This window comes from Dipodomys spectabilis, unplaced genomic scaffold (genome assembly GCF_019054845.1).
Source record: "Dipodomys spectabilis isolate Male_0828 unplaced genomic scaffold, ASM1905484v1 ptg000098l, whole genome shotgun sequence".
NCBI classification, from domain to species: domain Eukaryota; kingdom Metazoa; phylum Chordata; class Mammalia; order Rodentia; family Heteromyidae; genus Dipodomys; species Dipodomys spectabilis.
Genome location: NW_024870775.1, coordinates 14507843 through 14533271, shown reverse-complemented (window position 1 = coordinate 14533271; position 25429 = coordinate 14507843). Strand labels below are relative to the sequence as shown.

Sequence of the window (25429 nt, the reverse complement as noted above, 5' to 3'; positions counted from 1 at the left end):
GGGGAGAAGGGGACCCCTATAGGATTTGAGGTTGGTGGGAGAGCAGGGACACATAATGTAGAATACATGGTGTAACTAGGTTAAAGAGGCTCTAGCCCAGTGGGCATGCATAGAGGAAGAGGGATGGTGGGACTGGAATCCAAGAGGGGACTGATGTCCCTGGCCATACTAAGTAACAAACTGCCATAAAATTCAAACATTATCTGTGCAAAGGCTCACGGGGCTGTGGTTCAGAACTACAGGCAGACTTAGCAGGTTTCTCTGTGCCCACAAGCCTGGACCAAGCTCTGAAGAATTGGTTCCTGAGCTCATCTGTGTTGGTGACAGGATAGATCTGTAAGAATTGGGTACTGTCCACTTGCTGGCTATGAGCCAGGGCTAGCCATTGTGTTTCTATCTTTTCCTTTCCTTTCTTCCTTCCTTCCTTCCTTCTTTTTCCTTTCTTCCTTTTTCTTTTGTGCTCTCTCTCTCTCTTTCTCTCTCTCTCTCTCTCTCTCTGTTTTTGGCAGTACTGTGGTGTTGAACTCAAGGCTTTGTGCTTGACAGCTGGTCACAATACAACTGAGTCACACCTCCACTCCTGTTTGTTCACTCGTTATTTTCAGGATAGGGTCTCACTTCCTGCCCAGGTACCCACCTTAGCTATGATCTGCCTATCTTTAGGCTTTTTGACATCACTGAAATCACAGGCATGTACCACCATATCAAGCCTCCTTTCACAAAGACAGAGTGTCATGGACTTATCTGTCTGAACTGGCCTGACAGCCATGACCCACCCACCCCAATCCTCCCACATAACTTGGGATGCCTTAGAGGTATGTACAACAGTGTCCAGGTATAGGTTAAAGGAAGGGATCTCAAGAACTTTTCTTCTTGGATGGGGCTCAAATTGTGATTCTCTCATTCTCAGCTTCCCAACTCGCTAAGATTACAGAAGTGAGCCACCAGTTTCCAGCCCTATCACCTGAAAACATACCCTGTCCTCTGCTTCATGGCTACCACCATCTTCACCAGTAGTGATGTTATCTGAAGCCTTCCAACATCTAGACCACCACACTCCCTCTTCCACAACCAGCAGCCTCTGCTTTTGAAGAGTGCCTATCACTATTGATTGACCCATGAAAAGCATATCCCTAGTTTCCAGTCTACTGATGGGTAACCTTAATCACACCCACAAAACCAAGAGATAGTTCTCCATCAAAGAGCCCAGGTAGATGTCTACCTTTCAACGAGACATTACCTGGAACATTACTAAGAAGAGAATCACAGCTTCTTCTGTCTGCTGGGCTTCCAAAGGAGATGCCAGGCCCCCAGTGGCAATGAAATATATAACCAGTTGCCCATAGATCTGACTGAGTGAACTTTGCCTGTCATGGGTCAGTGTGGGGAAGGGCTCAGGAGCTACTGAGAGCTCCCTGTGACATTTGTAAGAGTTTTGTTCATATGAAAATTTTCTTCAGTGGGTATAAGTTAGTAGAATTGCCACATTCCCCAGGAAGGGAACCCCTCCAGGTGACATTCAATGACATTGTTAGCCCACTCTGGCCAGGCCCCTGGCAGCCAGGAATCGAAGACATTCCTTAAAAAGTGTCAAGGGTACCGAGGTCCCTCACAGCCCTCAGCTGAGGACTAGACACTGAGGACAGGGGATGGTTTTCTGGAACCTCTACCTTCAATATCTGGACTCTCACCCTCCTTCTTCCAGAAGCAGCAATTTCTGCTTATAAAGGGCACATGTCACTACTCCTAGTTAAGGGTGAATAGTTGGATACAACATATAATACACAGAGTTTGAACTTTAAGAGTAAACTCACATCTCAGAGATCATTTGGTTCTCTCATCTCAAGGTCAGGCCTGGCTCCAACTCCCTGAGTGGACAGCATCAGGAGCAAGAGCCAGGAAGGTGGAACTAGCAAAAAAAAAAAAAATCATGATGGAGAAAGCCACACATCCAGGCAAGGTCAGATGCATGGAGCCACATTTGCCCTAGGCTGGTACACATCAGCAGCTCTATTGTGTAACCTTACCTCTTGGTCACCGTCATCACAACCTTGAGCCGACCTCAGAGATGGGGACCCCAACCCCAGAAGATGAATAATACATTTTCTACCTCCACCACAGTAAAAAAGAAAAGAGAAAAAGAAAAACAGAGAAAAGACTTTCTGGTGCCCTTAAGCGACATGTACCACCTCCTCCCGAAGTTCAGACTCCTCTGGGCAGCCTGCCCCTTCCCAGGGCAGCCTTCTCTCACCCTCATAGTCGCTAGTGAAACCATTTGACAACTTTATTCTACAAGATAAAGAAGTGTGACTTAAAATAGGTCAACTAGCCTGGCTCTAGTGGCTCCTTCCTGTAATCTAGCTACTAGGAAGCTGAGATCTGGAAAATCAAAATTCAAAGTCAGTGCAGGAAAGAAACACCCTTATGAACTCTTACCTCTAATTAACCAGCAAAAAGCCAGAAGTGGAGGTATGGCCCAAGTGGTAATGCACCAGCCTTGAGCAAAAATAGCAAACAAGAGCAAGAAGCCCTGAGTTCATGCCCCCGTATGAACACACCACACACACACACATGCACACACACACACACACACACACTTACTTCACAGGACAACTTAAAAAGACCACATGTCCAAGTTTTCCCTAGAACAGAAATGAAAGCCTTTACATTGTTCTGGGTAACACATCAACCCTGACTTGCAAGTCATCTTAGCATTCTTCCAGGGTTGTGTGCTGTTCCATACAGTATTGGAGACTGTCTCCTTGCTACCATTTAAGTCACAAAGTCTCTCTATGGTGGCTGTGAAAGGACAATTTCCTCTGGCCATTTAGGGAATATACCCAAATAAGAAGATCAGGGGCCACTAAGATAGGAAGCCAACTGAAAAGTGCAAGTATCTTGAGAAAAGCAAACAACAACAACAACAAAAGCACAAGCAAAAGGAGTGTCTGCTCTTTGAGGTGACCTTATGACCTCACTGCCTTGCTTGTTTACCAAGCCTTTACTCCCTTTTCCTCTGAAAAATTCATTATTATTCATTATTGTTATTATTATTATTTTGCTTTCCTCCCAGTGGTTCTTTGTAAGCCTTCTGAGCAATACACATTGTGCTATTGAGGTGAATAGTTGAATACAACTTATAATACACAGAGTTTGAACTTTAAGAGTAAACTCAAATCTCAGTGATCATTTTGTTCTCTCATCTCAAGGTCAGGCCTGGCTCCAACTCCCTGAGTAGACAGGGTCAGTGACTGCCTGACCCCAACACCTCCCACTGTCATTTCTGTATTCATTTACCTCTGTTTGTCACTGTAAAACGGTGTACCAATGGTCTAATGCAAGACATTAAAAATGAATACAAGATAGACCCTGATGGCTCATACCTGTAGGCTCACTAAAGCAAAGTAAGCCAGATACTGCTGCCTAGAAAATACCTGTGCACTTGCATATACTACATGCAATATATACCCTAGAGAGAGAGCAGAAGGCAAGACAAGAATGCACCCAATTGCCCTTGCTGGTTTGCAGAATCGTCTTACTTTGTTCTTTAACATTTTGTGTCTTATGATTGCATATATATATATTGTTTTTTGTTTTCTGCTGGTCTGCAAGTGTGAAGCCTGAACAAAATATTTCATGTTGTGTGGGAAATGTGTCAGCAACTCCCCTTGATCCCCTTGAGCCCAAATTCCAGGAACAACTCTTTAAATTCCACTCCACTCCCACACCACTTCTCTACTCCAGTGAGTGAAACTAGCCAAAAGGCCGGTCACCTCCGGAGTCCAGGACGCTTGGTTTTGGGGGCTTGGCCATTTCTCTCTAGAGGGCTCTGGGGGAAGTCAGGACAACGCTTCTGCCTGGTCAGCTCTTCTTCACTCACCAGACTGACTCTCCTAAACACCTCCTGCACTCCCTGGACCAGATGTTCCTGCAAGTTAAAGACCACTGGGTTGCGGCTCAGACCGTCTACTTTAGTCAATCATTTCGAAGAGCCTCAACTCCATGAACCAGCCAATCCCCAGTACCTGGTCGGTTCCTGCCACTGGTTACGCTAATCATCTTTTAGAATTATTTTATTATTTTCCCGTGGAGTGATAGGATTTGTTAATTGTTGCAATGACTCATAGAAGTCCCTAAAAACCCTATAAAAGCCCTCTCTATCTAGATCCTCTGCATCGGTGATGGTGGTGAGTCCAGGCTCCAGCTTGCACTAAACGACTCTCTCTACTTGCATCTGAATCTGCTCCTTGGTGGTCTTTGGGGATCCTTAACTGGGCACAAGACAAGCATTCCAGCATCAGGAAGTTGTAAGGCCCTAGTTTCTGGAACCAGACTCCTTGGTCCCAAATGGGCTCATCCCCAAAAGGTCAAAGGAACTTACCAGCATAAAAAGAGCTTGTGGTTTATAATTCATGGTCTTGAGCAAGCAACCATTAGTTTGTAAGTATCAGGGACTCTTGTTCTCACTTGACTTTCTTGCTCAAGGCTGCTGCTCTACCACTTGAGACACACTCTACCTACAGCTTTTTGGTGGTTAATTGAAGAAAAAAGTCAGATGGATTTTCCTGTCAGGGTTTAGAATCATGATCCTCTGACCTTAGGCTCCTGTGTAGCTAGGATTACAAGCATGAGCCAACCTCACTCAGCACACTGAGGTTTTTTTTTGTTTGTTTTGTTTTGTTTTTTATCTGCAAAGTTTTGAGCTCAGTTCTTTGCATGGGCCACCTTACATGTACATAATGATTAGCAGGTACCAGGGGCTTCTATGTGTCTTGTACCCAGAAAATAATGTTTTAGTAACAACACGCTTACTTCATGTGAATAATGATGTATTTACTTGTATTTATCAAGAAGACATTTAGCACAAACTTTGAGCCTGGTTCCTGTGTTAAGCCTGCTTTATTTATTTTTATTTTTCTTTTCCTTCTTGCGCTCTGCAAATTCTCCTTGCTTCCAGAGCTCCAACAGGTGGCCTCACAGTAAGGCCTAATTAGAGAAGGCCAAGTTACACATGGCCTGCCAACTCAATGTTCTACAACAGTTGATCAGTGATCAGGTCTGTCAGCCTATTCTGCAGAGTTCTGTTAGAAAACTCAAGATTTGGGGGCAGCAAATAAGTAAAATATGGAGGAAATTTGGGCACAGATAATTAAATTAGATCATTGGGCTTTGGCCTTCACAAAGGAGTAGATGCTTTTAGAACAGATAAATGAGAAACAGAATGCTTTCTTTACAGGAAGGGTAATTAAGCTCCTACAGTTTTCCTGTTGTCTTCCAAATGCTTCCTAGATTTGGAAAGAATTTTTAAAGTAGCACTCAAATCAGCCACCCCAACGACTGCCGGTAAATCAGCAGCAAGTCCTTCTTAGAAAAACAGCACTCCGCCCTCCTTCCCTGAACACTCTTGACAGCAAGCCAGCTCCAATGTGCATTGCTCTCCCTTCCCCCTACACCCCCCCACCAAGCAGTTAGCCAGGAAAGGGAGTAAAAGCAAGATCAAGACTGTCAGATCTCATAAGAAAAGATCTGCTCATTGGTAGGTACATTTTCCTCTAGATCCTTCTTAAAGACAGTCTTGACTTCGAGACTTAACATTTATTTTTCCTGTTTTCAAAAGGGAGTTGCAGCCAAGTACCCATGATCCACACTGGTCATCCTAGCTACTCCAAAAGCTTCTATCTAAAGATCCCAGTTTCAAACCCAGCACAGGCAGGAAAGTCCGTGAGACACTTTTCTCCAATTAACCACCAAAAAGACAGTAGTAGTAGCAACGAGGCTCAAGTGACAGAGCATCAGCCTTGAGGGGAAAAAGTTAAGGGCAACCACCCAAGCTAGGAGTTCAAGACCCAGTACTAAAATAAAAGGGGGGGGGGGAGGTTGTGAACAGCAGCAAGACTAACTGATGTGGGCAGAAGACACTGAAAATAGGCACCTAACAGATGCCAGCCCCACTCAGAACTACTCATTCCTATTTATATAGACGCTGCCTTCCAAGTTTTGCTCACATCTTGTAAGTTCTGTCACAGCCATGACAAAATGATGAGTCAGACTTGAACGCAGTCATTGGTGTCATGTTTGATATTAATACTTTGCTAACATTGCCTTGTCAGAGCAATTCAGAAGCGAAAGTTCCCGAAAGCAGAAGCAGCCAGCCCCCCCCCACGCTCGGGGACCACAAAGGGCCAGGGCTGCAGAAGGCAAAGCTCATTGTGTAGGAAAGCCATGCCTGGCCCCTTGGCTAGCTGCTCTGATAAGCAGCTGTCGGAGGGAGGGGGCGGGGAAGGAGAAAGAAAAGGGAGGCAGAGGTCACAGTGATCGGATTGGATTGCAAGTCTTGAGCTGCTGCACCCGAATGCCTTATCTCAAGTATGCTCCCGATCTGCAAGTTTCACATCTTCCTAAAGGAGACAGAAACACAAGCTAGGCTCAAGTTCTACGGCCAGTGGCTCCCTTCCCCCACTGCCAGCCCGAGAAGCCTGTAATTCTCGCCCGACAGGAAGGCGGAAACAGGTGCCATTAGCTCCATGCGCCACCTCCAGCCCTCACCTCACACACTGCTGACCACCTCCCCTTAAACAAGGACCGAATCCCTCGGAGACAAAGACCCCAAGCGTCGGTTTATTTCAGTAAGTTTATTGCAGAACTCAAAACTTCAATGACAGCATCCTTGAGAGAAAAGAAACACAAAACAAAAAGGAAGCAATGCCCAGATTCGTCCTGAAAAAAGTCGTGCCAGCCGGCCAAGTCCGACATCACTGCCGCCGCCGCCGTACCAAGTCCAGGCCTCGGCGCGCCGCGCCTTCCCCAGCCTTTTCCCTCCTTCCAGCCCAGAGCACCGGCGGCTGAGTCCCGAGGGTATCCGGCCAATCAAGTCCTTCCTGGCCCGGCGACCTACGTCCCAGCCTCGGCCTTCCAGTGCGAGCTGCCCCGTTCGGGGACACGTGCAGTGCAGAGTCCTGGGTTGGAGAGTGTTCCGTGCGCGGCCGCCGCCGCCGCCGAGCCCCCGCCTGGGGCGCCGCGTCCTCGCTCGCTCGCTCGCTCTCCCGGCGCCCCGCGGGCCTGCCGTCTCCACGCCGCGCGCGCGCGCACTCGGGCGGGCGCCCTCCGAGGGCCCCTCCGCAGAGCCAGCAGCGTGCTAGGCGCCCCGGAGCGTCACCACGTCGATCAGAGACCAAGGTCCTCCCGCTGCTCCAGCCTGTCACTCGGGAAGGGTGATGCTGGGCACCCAGTCGTTAACGCTCCGGCTCTCCTCGCAGAACAGACTGAGCTTTTCCAGTGCAGGGTCCTTCCACGAGTCCTCATTGGGATTCTGCCGGGAGAAAGCGAGGGGGGGGGGGGGGTGGTCAGCGCGGCTGGCTCCGGGCCAGCATGGACGGCTGGACGGGGAGGGGGAACACGGTGTGTGTGTGGGGGGGGGGGAGCCCAGGATGGACAACCCACCGTGGAGGCGACACCCACCGAAATGAGGATGCAGTGCAGGTCGCCCGGCGCGCCCGCCTCTTCGCCGGCGCCCACGATCGCCGCCAGCCGCTGCACGTCTCCCACGCGCACGATGTCGATGTCGTTCTCGCAGCAGAACGCCTGGATCAGCGTGAAGTGAATTTGCAGCGCGATGTCGCCCTCGTCCTCCTCGTCCGCAGCCAGCACGCAAAAGGTCACGTTATCAGGGTCCCTGCGAGGGCAGACGTGGGGGAAAGGACAAGGTCAGGGGGGTGGGGGAGGACCTCGATCCTGGAGCCAAGGTGCCCCGCCGCGCCGACACCTCCCACCCCCGCGCCGCCCCGACCACGGGACGCGTTCTGCACTTACACGTTCAGGACCTGGGCGGACTCGTAGACGCCGGCGGTGAGACAGCCCTGGCGCTGTGCAGACAGCAGCAGCTCGTGCAGCGCTTTCCCGGCGCCCTGCATCCTGCGCGGAGAGCCAGCGCCCGCCGTGAGCCCACGTGCCCCCCAGCCCCCGGCTCCCCGACTGCACTCGGCTCAGCGGGCCGCGATCTGGCACCCCCACCCCCGGACTTGGATCGCAGACTTAGTGCCTTGCACTCTCCACTACCCAGGCCCGACCTGGAGCCGCCAGCCACCGGACGCGCTCTGGCTCCCCTCCAACCCCCCCACCCCAACCTCGAATCGACGTGTGCACCCCCGTCCCTAGGTTGAAACACCCCTGATTCCCCCACAGTCCTGACACCTCCCCCAGCCGGCACCCGGGCAGAGCTGGGCTCCGACCTCACCGGGCTCCAACAACTCCCCCCCCCACCCCCACACACACAGCGAGATCGCGGTTGGAATGGCCCAACTCTGCGCTCCCAAACCTACCTAGCTGTAGTTTCGGGAACTGTGTCCTGGCCGCGGATTTCTTCCAGAGTCATGGTGCGGTCGACGAGCAGCAAGATATCCAAAAGCGGAGACAACGCAGAGAGCAGTTCGGAGAATCAGGACTCCCCAGCCCGCCCGGCGCGCCAACCTCCAGCGACTACAGCGGGCGCCGCCGCGCGCGTCCTTTTATAGCCGGGCCGGCGCGGCGCCGCCAGCTGGCGCAAGGCTGCACGCCCATTGGCCGGCGCCCGCTTTCTGATGCAAATGAGGCGGCAGGCCGGCGGCTCGTGCCAGAAGGCCACGTGGGGAGGGGCGCGGGGGATGACAAAGCCTCAAATCTGCCGCTTTTGTCGGGGTGTTGCCGGGCAGACTGCAGCGCGCAGCTCGCTTTTCTTTGGCTTTTTTTTCTTTTCTTTTTTTTTGATAAGCCCTTAAAAGGAAAAAGTAAAAAAAAAAAAAAAAAACCCACAAACCCACCTTGTTGGCTACCGAGAACCTGGGAGGAGGCCAAAGAATTGCGCTTTGCATTTCACCTTATTGCTGCTTCTGTGTTTTGAATTCTCCCTGTGCAAGTGGCGGTTTATGAAGCTGTCACGGGGAGACTGCAACTCAAGTAGAAGCACGCTAGGGTCGTGTGCAGCCGGCCAAGGCCAGTAGATGGGTTTGCAGCCCCCCCCCCCCTCAGCCGGTGAAGCCTGCCACGAATATTCCAGGCCTCTTTGGGGTATTGCTGGAAGCCCGAGCCCCCCCTCCCTCCCCCTCCCCCCGTACCCCTGGTTGGAGGAGCAGCGGCGGGGTGCGGGGGGGGGGGGGGGGAGGGGAGCTGGGGACCAGCAGATTGCGGCCGGGCGCACGCGGCTCGTTTGCATTTCTATGGGGATCACACAATAGTGGCGGTCTGGCGTGTGGCCGCGGGACAATCAAGGCTTTCTCTTCATAGCGACACTGTCCACCTGCCTCCGGGTATCCCGGGGTGGGCGAGGCCCCACCGCGCGCACGCGCGCGTGCGCGGGGGCCGCCGCGTTGCCAGGCGCGTCGGGGGCGGGGGGCCGCGTGCTGCCCCGCAGCCTCCGAGTGCTGGAAACTGGGTCTGCACGGGGTCCCCGCGCGCGTGCCCCATCGAGTGCCGCACAACTGGGGAAGGATCCGCGGCGAAGGCACCCGAAACACAGGGCTTGGATCCCGGAGTGGGGGAAACCGCCATGGTGGGAATCCTTCTCCCTGGACGCCGCCTAGAGGCGCGCCTGGGTAGAGGCTGAGCTCTAGTTTGATTTTTCTAGGGGCGCTTGAGCTGGGTGCACCCCCAAACACGCAGCAACCCAACTCCCGCCCGGTGCAGAAAGCGCGCAAGTAAGAATCAGAGTAAGGCCTGCAAAACGCACGGGTTCCCACCAGGAAACAGAAGCCTTGGAAAGAGACTCTCGATTCCCAGCCATGGCATAAGAACCCATATGTTCCATGTGGTTTCGAAATATCTCACTTAAAGATGCATGGTTAAAAAAAAAAAAAGGAAGTTGTTTTTCCAGGAATAAAAGTATAAAATGGGAAGAGATGTTGGGCGTTTCATAGCATAGAAGTTGCTACCCTCTGGCCAGTTTGAACCTACAAGTCTCTCCTGCAAAGGGGGGGGTGGTGTCACCTCCTATGCACATCGATTTTGACATCTCTCGGTGTTGCTTGAAACTGCGTGCCTGGGAGATTGGCTTAGGGCGATTGGTTCCCGGGGGGACTTTATGGAAGCCCACAAGAATGGAGCAAAAATGAGAAAGAAAATAATCAAAAGGACCTTCTTCTTCTTCTCCTTCTCCTTCTCCTTCTCCTTCTTCTCCTCCTTCTCCTTCTCCTTCTCCTTCTTCTTCTTCTTCTTCTCTGGGGCGATCTTTGGATGGGGGATGGATTGGCAAGGTACTTCTGAGCTTACTCGTGTTTTCCTTCTGTGCTGGGAAACTGGCACGTTGGTTAATGGGAGGGCCCAAGTGAGGAGCGCACTCTGGTGGCTGTAAAGCAAAGAACAGCAAGCATCTGCCCTGCGGGGCTTCCAGCAAGTATGCATTTGCTTACAAGGTCTCTCAAAGGCCAGGACTAGAGACAGTGTGCACAATTTAGTGGAGACCATTTCCTCTTTGTCTTTCTTGGTGGTATATAGAACTCTCCTTTGTCTTGATTGGATAAAATATAGTTTTAAGCGATGGGAATTCCTCATTATTTCTTAAAATTTATTAATACCAATTCCCTAGGAAATGTTGGGAATGTTGGTGCTCTTAGCACCTCCTCTGGAGGTGTATAGCACTGGGCAGGTCTAGGGAGGGGTTAGGGAGGGCAGTAAGTCTAAAACCTCCCCTCCCCCACAGGAAGGCTGTTGTGGGTTCAGCCGGCTTAGAAGCAAGGCATCCCCAGACAGTCTCGGCCAGAGAATGACTGACAACCCCTGAGGCTATTCTACTTTGCTCACATTTTCAAGGTGTTCAGTTACAGGAAACCTTCCTTTCTGATATATGATAAGTTTTACATGGCTTTATTTGTTAGTCCCAAGCCGCCCAAATCCCTCATCTCAATTAGAGAAGAAAGGTTTTATCTGGAAGCAAAGCTGTGATCCGGGACACCCTTGTTCCCTTGCTGAAGACGTTGGACAGGGTGCCAAAATACATTCAGCAGGGGACTCAGCTTGCTCTGGGTCTCAAGTCACAGTCTGATGTCACCCTCAAGCTCCCAGCGGCTGTAGTCACTCAGCCTCCCCCTGAACCTTAATAAAGCAGTGACTTTCTTAAAGGAAAACTCTCACAGATGCTTTAACAAAACAAAACAAAACTTTGGTGTAAGGTCCAGAGAACCTGCTACTGAACCTTTAACGGAAAGGACGGTCACCTCTGGAGCCCTGGATGCTTGACTCTGGTTTCTTGGCCACTCCTCCCTAGAGGGCTCGGTGGAAAGTTGGGATGCCACTTCCCTCTGATAAGCCCTCCTTCACTCACTAATTTTTTTTCCCTCTCCTACGCCTTTAATGGGGTGCTGTGTGCCACTCCAGTGTCGTGAAACCCCTTGAAATGCCTCCTGCATGCCCTGGAAAGCCAGAATGCCTAATTTTTTTATGCTGTTCTCAGATTTAGACAATTTTTGTCTCTGCAATCATAAATGGTCTGTTTACTTTCAGGCTTTCTTTGCTGTCTGCTAATCATGTCCAACTTTCTCTCCTTTTTTCTACAACTTTTTGGCTTGTGCCCTGAAGAGTGTGACACAGGCTGGGTCCCAGGGACTCCCCTCCCCCACCCCCCCAGGTCCCTCTCAAAGGCTAGCCATTCTAGGTTTGAAAATTGTCAGAGTTTCCATTTGTTTAGGTTTTCTTGCTTTTTTTTTTTTTTTTTTTTCAGAAATTCGCCATCTTGAGTTCACCATCTTGGCCACGTGGTGGGTTAAGGATTGGGTCTCATCTGACTCTTAACCTTCCACCAAGCTTACTGACTTCTCCTCTACCTTGTCACCAGATAGGGACATTTCTATCAACATTTTTCAGCCCCAAGTTCTTCCTCTTGCCATTTATTTGCTCTCTAGTATTTTTTTTCCAGCTCCTCAATGCCTCATGAGACTTTCTCCAGACTTCATCTAAGGACTCACGCCACCAACGGACCGACAGCTGCTGTTCACTGCCTACTCTGGGAGAAGACCAAATTCCAGCCTTTTACCCCTATTGTTGACACCCCTTGTCAGCAGGAAGTAGCCAGAGAGAATCCCCGCCCTATTTCATGATTATTAAAAGGCTGGAATGTAAGGTCCACTCCTGGATGGCTAGCAGACTCAACCCTCCTCGCAGCAAAGTCTCTGCCCAGTACCTGCGTTACCTAGGCAACTGGCACAACTGGAAGAGGTCATCTGCATCTGCTGAGGTCACATCTGAATTTGATGTGGCCATACCTTTCTCTGCCCATACCCTAGATAAGGCCTAGCGCAGGCTCTCTTTCTCAGCTCTTTCCCAGGTCTTTCCCAGGCCTTTCCCAGCAGCGTGGAGGGCCAACATGGCCTGGTGCCAGCGGGAACGATGAATACCCCTTACCTGAATACCACGTGCATGGTGTGGTTCTTACTCAGCGACCTCTTTTTAAAAAAACCTAACATTTGGAAGCTGGGTGCTAGTGGTTCGTGCCTATAATCCTGGCTACTCAAGAGGCCCAAAAGTCCATCAGACATACGTTTAATTAACCAGCAAAAAGCCAGACTCAAGTGGTAGAGTGCCAGACTCTGGGTTCAAGCACTAAGTACCAGCACCAAAAGACGAAGAGGAAGAGGACCAGAAAGAGGAGAAGGAGGAGGAGGAAGACTAGAAGGAGGAGGAGGAGGAGGAAAAAGAAAGAAATGAAATGGGGAAAAAAAAAAAAACCTACAGCGCTTAAAATAAACCTTCAGAGCCATAGAACATAGTGGAGTGCAAATATGTAACCCCAACCATTAAGGAAGCTGAAGCAGGAGGATCCTTGAGTCCAGAAGTCTGAGGCTGGCCTGTGCCTAGTGAGACCTCTATCTCTAAAATAATAGGTGTCCTTCATGATTTAAGTGTTTAATTAACATGCTCTCTAAAATGTGCTTCTGATTAACTTGTGTTTTGTTTTGTCAGTCGCAGGGCTTGAACCCAAGGCCTGGACACTGTCTCTTTGTGCTCAAGGCTTGCACTCTACCATTTAAGCCACAGCTCTACTTCCGGTTTTTCAGTGATTATTTAGAGATAAGAGTCTCACCAGGACTGTTCTCCCCAGGCTGGCTTCGAACCATGATCCTCAGATCTCAGCCTCCTGAGTAGCTAGGATTACAGGCATAAGCCACCAGTACCTAGCAGTGATTAACTTTTATGTCTTGATTGACTAAGAGGTTAGTGGGAAAACACACTTCATTGGATAAGGAAGGAAGAGGATTATAAGTGAATGGTGAGATTTATAAAACATTCCTTGTTGCCATTTCTTAAAGCATTTGCATTTGGAGCATGTACAGTACTATCATAAATCACCAAGTACATGCCTTGTACCCACAGAGGTTGGTGTTGGCATCCATAATACGTTGACTAGAGGCTGCCAGGAGTTTCTTGTTGACTGCAGGTGGGACTTCATTGCCACCTTAACAAGTCAGCAGCATTCACAGAAGAAGGTGATGCTTTGTTTTGCTTGCCAATGGAATGATCTGACCACATGTGCCTATAGTCTGTCCTCTTCCATGGTAATCATCAGCAGGGGCCGGGGGGTGCTGGATCCCCAAAACTGAGAACTATTCTCCAGTCCATCACAATTCTGCCAGACCCCAACAAAGGACACCGTCTTGTTGCTTTGCTCATTGGTTTCTGCAGATATTCTCCTTTGCAGATCTCTGGAAAGAAATGAAGTTTGAAACAAATAAAGGACAGTTCTTAATGGCAAGGTCGGAGACGTTCGATACCATTTGTACCCCCAGATTCTGCAGGATCGTTTCTTCTAGGGCAGCTCAGGACTCTGGGCTGCTTTCTGGAGTTCTAGGTTATTCTCAATGCTCTCTCTCTCTCTCTGTCTATATCTCCCTCTCTCTTTCTCTGTCTCTCTCCTTCTCTCTCTCTCTCCATCTCTCTCTCACCCTCTCCTCTCCCTCTTTCCCTCCTTCCCCTCCCCTCCTCTCTCTCTCTCTCTCTCTCTCTCTCACACACACACACACACACACACACACACACACATCCCAGTATCCTTCAGCACCTTCTTGTAACCAGGCAAGGCCCCTTGGCTTCCTGTGTTTCCAGAAGAGTGCTAGTGATTTAAAGGGAAACAAAGAAATCCATGAGTGATGGATTAGGCAGCATGAATCAGAGACATGATATCCAAAAGGTAAGAAATCGTTTCTAAAAGTGTTTTATTAGCATATATTAGTTTTCCAAGAAAGGGTTTCTTGTGATGTTTCCACACACATACACAATGTATCCCCATCAACCTCACCCCTTCTATCACTCTCCCTTACCCCTCCCCCCCACCCCCGACTCAGACACATTTAACAGGAAGAAACCAAATCTTCACAGAGGACACATGCCTAGACTCAGCCTGGACAGTGACCTCTTGAATGCACCCAGTATCTAAAAGACCCCATCACACTGACCCCCCTGACCTTCACAGCTGTCCCTCAACCCCAGGGGAAATAAGGATCTGTAGGTGTGGGGGCGGGGGGAGGAGGCAGTGCTTCAGATGACAGCTGAGGCAGGAAACAGGAAACTGAGAAAGGGAAACCCTCCCAGACCAAAGACGGACATCCGGAGTGAAACCTTGCAGGAAGTTATTCTTGGGTGTGCCCTGGTAGAACACACAGCTGACATTAGCTCTGGCAGACCCTTGGACATAATGAGAGGGTATAGGTTATTTGTGCATGTTGTCTTGTTGTCTTGTTTCTACCGACTGGAAGAAGTGATCATGGCATGTGTCACAGTCCTATGCAAAGGACAATCCTCCCTGTGGGCAACTCTCCCCCTCCCCCCCCCCCTGCCCTTCAGATCCTTTACAGTGATATTCTAAAAGTGACTTCCGGTCCATCCACAGGACCCGTGGATGTTTGGTTTGATGCTCAGAGCTCTCAACAACTCAGAAACTTACATCTGAGGTGGTGTGTGTGTGTGTGTGTGTGTGTGTGTGTGTGTGTGTGTGTGTGTGTGTGTGTAGCCTGGGGAGGGTGGCAAACATTCTTTATGTCACTCTAGACATGTCCCAGTGATCACATCACGCCTGTGGGCACAGGAAGCCGCCGCCCCCTCCCCATAGGCATTGGAATTTGGATTAAACTCTGTTTTCTGGCAGCACAGAGTGTGCTGAGATTCAGGGATGCTGTTTTGAAAATGTTAGCATATAGTGTAGCAGAACCACAGAAATCCCTAAGCGGAAAGCCTTCATAAGTTAATTAACGATGTTTCAATAACCCACCTCCAAAAACAGAACAGTATACTATTAAGCAAGACTTAAGGCTGGATTTTGCTCACTGTGACCCTGAGTGAAAACTGAATGCATGTTTGTTGCTGTTTCATTTCCGTATTGCCGCTGAAGCTGGTGTGTGTGTGTGTGTGTGTGTGTGTGTGTGCGCGCGTGCGCGCGCGTACACACACACACTAATAATGGGGCTTGATTTCAGGGCTTTGCCCTATCAGTTGGGTTTTATGCTCAAGGCTGGTACTCTACCACTTGAGCCATAGCTCCTCTTCTGGTTTTTTGTTGGTTAATTGGAGATAAGAGCCTCACAGACTTTCCTGCCCAGGCTGGCTTTGAACCACGATCCTCAGATCTCAGCCTCTTGTGTCACTAGGATTACAGGTGTGAGCCACCAGCATCTGGTAACATTTCTTACCAGTGAAAAACTATAGATTGGTATAAAAATCATTGTGCAGAATAATTATATTAATGTAGAACCAAAACAATGTTTTAGAGAGCTCTCCATAACATGACAGACAGCTCATGCTAGACTATAGCTCATGCAAACTCTAAAACCAGGCAATTCTAATGTTGCAAAAATCTTCCAGCACATCTGAAAATAATCATATAAAGAATCAAAATCAGAACAATGGTGCATGGTGAAGTGGTGAGATCATAGATAATTGCAGTTCTTCCCCACTATGCTTGGCTGTAAACATTCTGCACCTTGATTTTGTATAATACAGAGTTCTCATATACAGTAACTTCAGCGCCAGACGTCAGCCACGCGGCTCCCTGTGTAGCTCTTTGTGCCTAATGATCCAGGACCATATGGCAGCAAATGAAGAAGCCAGACATCCTCGGGGCTTTGTGGCTGGGGAGGGAGGTCAGAGCGTGACCCCTGGCTCCCTTACTGCTGCTGGCTTTGCGCCTGTCCCTCAGCTGAGTGACAATCATATCACTGCACTCGGAAGTGGACTCCGTGTGGCTGGGATACAATCTCGTGCCACGCACTAGGGATACATCACCAGGGCCCACAGCCGAGAGCCAGGATTATGGAAGGAAGGCACTAATGCATCTTGCAGTTCACTAGCACTGTGAAAGTGTGCTGTGGCTCCCTGCAACAAGTCACTCTAGTAGACAGAAATAGCTTTCTGGTAAATAAAGGAGCTGCTTTCCAGAGATGAATCACCGCCGCACATTGTGAAAATTGTTTCCATTGTCTACATAATACGTGGGGGAATTCTAAAAATTCAAAATATTTAAATGCACTCAGTCTATTTTTGGAGACTGAGTTTGCTACTTAATTCTTCGGTGTTGGGATTTCACCCCTTTGAAACAAGAAACACAACTTTTGAGTGTCTTATTTATTGGATTTATCAGACTTTTCTAGGGCTTGCTAGGTGCCAGGAGATAGTTGAAGCAGTTTGAAAACATCATTTAAAATTCATAGCGGTAGAATCACTGTTTTTCAGATGAGGAATGGGGCACAGAGTGGTCAAATAACATGATCACGGTCACACAGCCAGAAGGCAGCAAAGCGAGTGTTCTCAATTCTTCTCTGGCTGGATCTGGGGTTCCTGCTTATAATCAGGAGGGAAGAGACGAAATTCCCTGTAAAAAGTTTTCAAGAGCTGGGTTCCAGTGGCTCATGCTGGTAATCCTAGCCTCGCAACCTAGGAGACTGAGATCTGAGGACCACAGTTCCATGCCAGCCCAGATTCAGAAAAGGTTGGAAGTGGTGCTGTGGTTCAAGTGGTAGAGTGCTAGCCTTGAACACAAAGAGGATCAGGGACAACCTCCAGGCCCTGAGTTCAAGCCCCAGGACTGCCAAAAAAAAAAAAAAAAGTTGTCAAGGAATTTTGTTTATCTAGGACAAGATAATCATGTCTGAAGATCTTTTTTTTTTTATTGTTTTTTTTTAAATTTTATTTTATTTTATTTGACAACATACTGTACAGAGGGGTTACAATTACATGGGCAGGATGTCTGAAGATCTTGATCACTTGTTTTGTTGTTTGTTTTCTGTAGGAGCCCTGACTCAAGGGTTCTGGTTGCAGAGTGACATCTTGTGGTCAAAGAGAGCATCGCTTCCCACTGGACAAGATGGCATTTCCTTCTAGCTTCCAGGTACTCGCCCTCTTGGTGTTCTCTTGGTGGCTATGGGCTTGGTCACTCTCTACTAGTGACAGGCAGCCTCTGAGAAGTCACACAGGTCTGAAAATATTTTTGCAGGGGTCAGTCAAACTAACCCTGAGAGAGCACTTCCCTATCCATAAGGAGTACTTCTGAGTCAGCTGCGATAGTCACACCCACTCTACACATGAGAAAAATGAATTTCTGGGAGCTTGACAGCATATTCAAGGCTCCATAGCAGATCTCAGATCTGGGGTTTTGGTTGCCTCTCCAAGCGTGGACCATGTGAGTTGATGTGATTGGAGAATTCATGAGGTTTGTATAACGGTATGACTATCTTTGCAAAACTAGACTCTGGTTCTCCCAGGGCCTTTGGAGTTCTGAACTGCCCTCATCTGCAAGAGGTAAGGTATATGGTCTCATTACCTTTCCTACAAACTCCTGTTATTTTACACTTGAGAAGCACAACAGACAAGGCTGTTTCCTCTGAACCAAATCTGCCGCCCCTTGGAGAATAAGGACGGATGGGGGTTCAGTGTCCACTTGGAGCAGGACATGCATCTCATGCTCATCCCCAGGCCACATGTGGGGACTGGTCCCCAACTTGTAGCACTACTGGGAAGTGGTGGAACCATTAGGAAGTGAAGCCTGATGGGAGGAAGATACATCATCTGTTGGGGGTGGGTCTTGCAGGGAGTATTGGCATCATGGCCCTTTCCTTCCATTCCCTTTGTTTCCTGACCATGTGCTCCCACCAGCATGTGCTGCCTCCCCACAGATCCAGAGTGACATAAGTAAGCATCCATGGAGTGAAATTAGAATCAAGGAGACAAAATAAACCTTTCCCTTTCTGCTTTCCCATCAATTTCCTCGGGTATTTTGTCACAATGGCAAAAAGCTAAAACACTCAAGTGGTGCTGTGGCTCAAGTGGTAGAGAACCAATCTTGAGAGGGGAAAAAAAAAGCTGAGACAGTGCCCAGGCCCTGAGTCCAAGCCCCAGTTACAAGCGTAACTGACTGGAAGCCCATTGTCAGGGACTAAAACGTGTTCTGAGACACACAAGTTGAGGTGGAGCTCTCCACCGTGCCCAACCTTCACCACAGCAGGGCTTTGGTTTAGCCAGAATGGAGGGCTCCGTGTGGTTTTTTCCCAGGAGGAACAGTCTGCAAATGTTTGGTTCCACCCAGATCTGCAGAATCAGGAACTCCAGGACTGTTCCAGCCATCTTCAGTTACAAACATCCTGCTGTGTCCCAAAGCAGCTTCAATACCACTAAAAGCAGAAAACACGACAGCTACTATGGCAGCCTCCCCTCCCCCTCCCTTCCCCCCCCCCCCCCCCGGGAAATTCTCCTCTTTCTTTTTTTGTTTTTTGGGGGTTTTTTTGTGTTGGGACTGGGACTTGAACTCAGAGCCTGGGACTGTCCCTTAACTTTTTTCACTCAAAGCTGATGCACAACCACTTGAGGCAGCTCCATTTCCAGCTTTTTGGTGCTTAGAGATGAGAGTTTTATGGATTTTCCTGACTGGGCTGGCTTTAAACCACCATCCTTGGATCTCAACCTCCTAAGTAACTAGATTACAGGAATAAGCTACTGATACAAAATTCTCTGTCTCTGTCTCTGTCTCTCCCTCTTTCTTTCTGCCTCTCTCTCATCCAACTCAACTCTCTCCTCCCATATCCATGTCAGAAGAATTCTTTCCAGGGCTTCCAGGGCTCTCTGCAGGACCTTGGCTCTGTTGTCTTGGACAGCATCATATTCCCGGGGTTCTGTCTGCCATCTGTGATAGATGGATAGAGGTCTCTGGTCAGTGAGTGATTTGACACCTGCGTGACCCCCGCCCCCCACCCCCAGCCCTCTCTGGTGGTACACAGATCTCTCAAGATGGTATATTAGAAGTTCCAAGAGATAAGAGCTGTTCTATGTGACGTTCTGGAGTAGGATTTGGGTAGAACATATGGCAAGAATAGGGAGGAGCAGAAATAAAATGCAAGCTGGCAAAGCTGCTGGGCTGGCGTGGTGCTGCCCAAGACATTGTCCTCCATTGTCCTCCCTGACCTCTGGAGGAGACAGACGCGACAAGGCCAGGCGGGAGACCCAGGGGTATTGCAAAGGCAAAGGAACAAGGGCATGTCTGGGACTCTCCCAGAGAAAAGAGTCCCATAACTGCTAGACTCTCGCAGAGAGGTTTAAAACAAAACAAAACAGCAAAGAGCAAATCAAATGTCAGCAAGATGAAGGTTGGCACAGACAAGCTCATGTCAAGTGATCTGCCATTCCCCTGCCATTCCCTTTCCCTCATGCCTACCCATCCCCAGGAGGGCTCCTCACCACAGGAGGCATGTGGGGACCGTGGCTGAGGTCAGGGTCACAAAATCAGCATGAGCAGATGGACACGGCCAGCCAGGCAGGCAGCCGGAACCAGCGGGTCGGGAGGGGTCCCTCGGCACAGGCCTATGCAGAGCCAGAGAAGGAAACAGACCCGTGGGTCCAGGAGGGGGGGTGGTGACACAGATGTCACCGCCACACGCCGAGACACATGCTCCAATGGAACTTTTATTGCTGAAAATTGGGGCGAACTGCACAGAAATAATGCGGTGACCCCTGGCAGGCTGCTTCTGTGACAGCTGCTCAGGCCACAGAGGCAACACAATCTGAAGCTAAGACAAGCTAAGACCGGCTGGCAGCTTCCCTAATGCCCCTCCCCTCCCCTCCCCTGCCCCCCACACACACCAGGGGCTGACTCCCCGCTGCCCTGGCCTCCATTCATTGTGGGCAGAGGGAGATTTGCAAGCACGGTGGGCTGTAGAGATAAAGTCCTGTCTAGCATTTTCTTATGTCCTGGAAAGTTTAAATTGGGGCATGGGTCTCTCCACCAAAAAAACTGCATAGCCCATTTGGAAACTGTCCCCTTGTCTCCAGGGGTATGATGTGTTTTATAAGGGCATACCCGCTCCCGGGATAGTGGCCTGGATGGATGTAGATACAGTTTCAAACCGTGGCATGAGCTCAAAAGTGCAGCCGCAGTGTAGCCTAAGCACACAGGCGTGTTTAGGCTGGCCAGGGTCACCTGCAGAGGAAGGAGTGAGGGGCAGCATCAGGCCACAGCTGCTGGGGCCTCCTCTCCCCCAGCATCTCTGGCTTGGCCCTGGCTGAGCCAGCCTGGCTCCAAGAACTCAATTGCAGTTAGCAACTAGGGAACTGGAGCCTTCTGGGTCTTGGTGGAAATTCTCACCCAGCAGGATTTAGGCTGCAGAGATAAAACACCCCCCCCCCACCCGTGTGTGTGTGTGTGTGTGTGTGTGTGTGTGTGTGTGTGTGTGTGTGTGTGTGTGTGTGCGTGCGCGTGCGCGTGTGCGAACCAGTACTGGGCTTGAACTCAGAGCCTGAGTGCTGTCCCAGAGAATTTTTTTTCCACCTCAAGGCTAGGGCTCTACAACTTCCATAGCTCCACCATTTGAGCCATAGCTCTACTTCCCGCTTGTGTGTGTGTGTGTGTGTGTGTGTGTGGTTAATTGGAGATAAGAGTCTCATGGTCTGGCTTTGAACTGTGATCCTCAGATCTCAACCTCCCAAGTAGCTAGAATTACAGGTATGAGCCACTGGTGCCTAGCTAGAACAGCTTCAGCAAAGACAAGGGACTTATGTAGAATTCTACATTCTAGGTCACCAATGGTCTAGAACCTTCAGAACAACTTTCACCCTGAATGAACCACACATGCAGTTCTCTTTCCCCCACCATCGAGAGACCAGGGATACTTGCTCCTCTGGCAGGTGACACTTGGACCTCTCCTTATTTCACCTCATGGATGAGGAGAATGCAGCTGGAGCCTTATGCAGTTTCATGTCACACTGAAGCAGGATGGAGAGAGGAGGAGGGCAGGAAAATTAAAATTAATAAGCATTAAAATGTCCAGACTCAGGGTTGGAGGTGTGCTGCAAATGGTAAACCATTAGCCAATGAGCGAAAACATCAGATAATGAATTTGACTCTGGTCTTGAACAAAATAAATAAAGAACCACTGAGTTCAAGCCCTAAGACTCCCCTCCTCCACACACACAATTGCAGGCTCAGACCAGTGGTCAGTGGCTCACACCTGTAACTCTAGCTACTCAGGAGGCTAAGATTGGAGGATCCAGGTGCAAAGCCAGCCCTGGCAGTCAAATCTGTGAAACTCTTTTCTCCAGTTAACCACCAAAAAGCTATCAGCAGAGCCTTAAGCAGAAAAAAGCCAAGCAACTGTGAGAGACCCTGAGTTCAAGGGCCAATCCTGGCACAAAACAAGCTAACATCCAGACTCAGAAACTAAAACCAGGAAGGAAAGAGGGTGGGTGAGCAACTAACTTTTTGTTGCAGTACCTCTTAGATGTTAAGTTACTAGAATAGATAGACATGAGGGGCCATTTGAATCTGCCTCCTGCTTTGAGAAGTTAAATATACAAACTCTTCAGAAATAGTAAAGAGAATTAGAAGGTGTGTCTGGCAAAAGTTCCCTCCTGTCTCCAAGTTTTGGATGGCTCTAGATCACATCTCTGTGGTTTAGAATGATAAACAATGCCCATCCTCGACTTCGCAGATCCATGCTTTTATCACTAGGAGATGGTTAGAGGACATGAGTGTGTGTGTTCTCCTAGCTCAAAAAAGTACAAAGAACTGAGAACTGAAAACTCACATTTTGAGCCTTTTGCTCCCATTCTTGCATGAGGAGGAGTCTCTGTTTCTTTACATCATCCTAATTTTCATCTTCATTTTTTTCCATCCTTGCTAAAACTTCCACCTGATGAGACTCTCTCCCTCCCTCCTTCCCCTCCACCCTCTGTCATGAGGCTTGAACTCAGGGGCTAGGCACTATCCGAGTTTCTTTGCTCAAGCTAGATTTCTATCACTTTGAGCCACAGCTCCACTTCCAGTGTTTTTAGGTGGTTAATTAGAGGTGAGTTTCAGGGTCTTTCCTGCTCAAGCTGGCTTTGAACCCCAGTCCTCAGATCTCAGCTTCTTGAGTAGCTAGAATTATAAGTGTAAGCCACCAGTGCCCAGGAAGGCCCTCATTTTTATGAGACACCTTAACATGCTTCCCATGTATGGATCTCAAGTACCTTTGATTTTGTATAAAATATTGGGAAACTGAGGAAAATTCCTCAGTCAATCAGTGACGGTACCACATGGTGTGCTGGACTGGTCAGAACTACTACAGAGTGGCCCCGGGGCAGTGCCATGTCACATGATCCTTCCTGGAACCTTCCCACTTGCTCACCTGAATCTGGAGGGGGATAGAAGTTCTCCTGGAATCCAGGAGCCGTTTCCCTTTTTGGAGTCAAACATCCAATAACAGAAACACTCCAAACCATTGAGCATTTCAGTGTCAGGCCCTCTGTGCCAGATTCACTCACATGCTTGCCTTTAGTCTTCTAGCAGCCCCAGAAAGCCATGCACTCACTCGTGGAGGCTGAATGCTGGCATTGCACAGCAGAGCCACCCTCCAAACACCTGGGTGGTTGAAGCTCAGGGATTTACAAAACACCTCTGGGTCCCCCTCAGGCATCTGCGTGGCTGGGTGGGCAGGGATGGATCTCCTGGGAAGCCCTCCTACCAAGGCTGCCACTTGAAGAGCAGGACTCATTTCTCTCCAGTACTTCTTTTTTTGTTGGGGGGGGGGGGGTCCAGTCATGGGGCCTGAACTCTGGATGGGGGTGCTGTCCCTCAGCTCTTCAGCTCAAGGCTAGCGCTCTACCACTTGAGCCACAGCGCCATTTCCAGCTTTTTTCTTTTTGCTTATGTGGTGCTGAGGAATCGAACCCAGGGCCTCTGGCATGCAAGGCATGCACTCTACCACTGAGCCACCTTCCCAGCCCTCTCTCAAGTACTTCTGAGCACACTTGGCTAGCTCCCTATCTATGCAGATGCTCAGGGACTGGGCTCCTTGGTGAACTTCCATAGGGGCTGCTCCACCCCTATAATACCAAGCCCCACCCCAAGTGGCTGGTCCAGAGTAGCACAGGAAATCTGTCCCAGAGTAAACACACACACACACACACACACACACACACACACACACACACACACACACACACTTTCCTTTTCTCTGGAGACTCAAGCTGATGCAGACCCCCATGTTTGAGAAGCTGGAGAGTTTGGTGGAAATGGGATGTGGGAAGGAAGGGGGATGTAGCTCTGAAGGATGAGAGCTGTGATTATTACCCATCAGGGGATGCTGCAGAGCTCCAGAACAATGATGCTCTTCTGTGGAGATGCTAGAGCTCCACTGTTCCCATTAGGCAGGAGCATAAACCAGCACACACCTAAACCTCCTGGTCCCTGCCTTCCAGGGAGGCTGGCAGGAAGCTGAAATCCTTGAGGTCTCTGGGGAAGGAGAGACTCCCTCAGTCTCTCTTTGAATTGTGCACCAAATTAGTGACATAAAGGAATTTCTGGGCACTGTCGCCCTCAAGTGGCCATGAGCAGTCCATACAACATAAAAACTAAATACAGTGAGTAAATCCGAATAATGCATTAAAAGTAGCGTTTAAAAATTAAAACTAAAGACCTTAAAACATTTTGATAAAATTCTCCAGTGAAAACACTTAGATGTGTAGTTTTCTTTATGAAATACTTTTTAAACTATAAAGTTAATGTATTTCATCCATTTATAGTGGCCAAGTTATTTCCTCTTTGGTGATATTTGGTAATTTTTATCTTTTGAAGGATTTGTTTGGTGTGTGTGTGTGTGTGTGTGTGTGTGTGTGTGTGTGTGTGTGTGTGTGTGTGTTGTGTGTTCTGTGTGGCGCACTCACCAGTACTAGGGCTTAAACTTAGAGCCTGGGTGGTGTCCCTGAGCTTTTTTTGTTCAAGGATAGAGCTCATATCACTTGAGCCACAGGTCTACTTCTGATTTGGGGATGGTTCATTGGAGATAAGAGTCTCGTGGACTTTTCCTGCTTGGCTGGCTTCAAACTGTGATCTTCAGCTCTCAACCTCCTAAGTAGCTAGGATTACAGGCAGAAGTTATTAGTGCCCAGCTGGGAGTAGTTTTTGTTGTTGCTATTGTTTTTAAAATAATAGATAGCTAAGGAATTCTCCCAATTAAGGGAATGAAAAGTTTATATTGTTACATACACCTACACATACAGATTTTTTTAATTGGATGAATTGGATTACAAGTATGAGTCACCAATACTCAGCTGTTCAGTATTTTTAAAACTGGTGAAATTCATCAGCCTAAGGCAACTTTGTTCATAATATTTTTCTTTTGTTCACAATGTTCTTTATTTTTAATTTTCTTTCTCTTTTTTTATACTGGGGCTTGAACTCAGGGCCTTGTGCTCATTATCTTTCTTGATCACAGATGGTGCCCTACAACTTGAGCCACACTTCCAGCCCTACTTTTTTTTTGTCGATCATGGGCCTTGAACTCTGGGCCTGGGCGCTGTCCCTCAGCTCTTCATCTCAAGGCTAGCGCTCTACCACTTGAGCTGCAGCGCCACTTCTGGTTTTCTGGTGGTTAATAATTGAAGATAAGAGTCTCATGGATTTTCCTGCCCGGACTGATTTGAACCACTATCCTCAGATCTCAGGCTCCTGAGTAGCTAGGATTACAGGCGTGAGCCACCAGTGCCCAGCTTCAGCCCTACTTTTCACTGGTTAATTAGGGATGGAATCTCATGGACTTTTTCTGTTCAGGCTGGCTTCAAACTGAGATCCTCCAGATCTTAGCCTCCTGATTAGCTAGGGTTGGGGGGGTGGGGGTAGAGGGGATAAGTGTGAACCATTTGTACCTGTTCAGATTGTTTTTATTATCTACACAATCAGTGGCAACATCATCTCTGTTTTTCCTAATAAAGTAATTTGTATCTGTTTTTCCTGATTAATCTGGTTGCAGGTTGGTCAAATTTAGCTGTCTTCTTAAAGAACTAGCTTCATGTTTTGTTGGTTTTCTCTATTGCAGTCCTATTTCTTTGATTCCTGCTCTGATCCTTTTATTTCTTCTGCTTATTTTGATTCTTATTTATTCCTCTTTTTCTTTTTTTTGGGGGGGGGAGGCGTCTAGTGGTGGGGCCTGAACTCTGGGCCTGGGCACTGTCCCTC

At 48.9% G+C, this 25429-nt stretch overlaps 1 protein-coding gene across 1 annotated transcript; it reads right to left on the bottom strand.

Annotated features, from left to right (window-relative positions):
* Positions 1-6626: 6626 nt before the first annotated feature.
* Gadd45g (growth arrest and DNA damage inducible gamma) lies at positions 6627-8465 on the bottom strand. Its single transcript, XM_042686714.1, has 4 exons — positions 8319-8465; positions 7810-7911; positions 7459-7672; positions 6627-7309 (listed from the first exon to the last, which is right to left on the bottom strand). Exons 1-4 carry the CDS (start codon positions 8369-8371, stop codon positions 7199-7201), a joined length of 480 nt encoding a protein of 159 aa, XP_042542648.1. The 5' UTR covers positions 8372-8465; the 3' UTR covers positions 6627-7198.
* Between the last annotated feature and the right edge of the window lie 16964 nt (positions 8466-25429).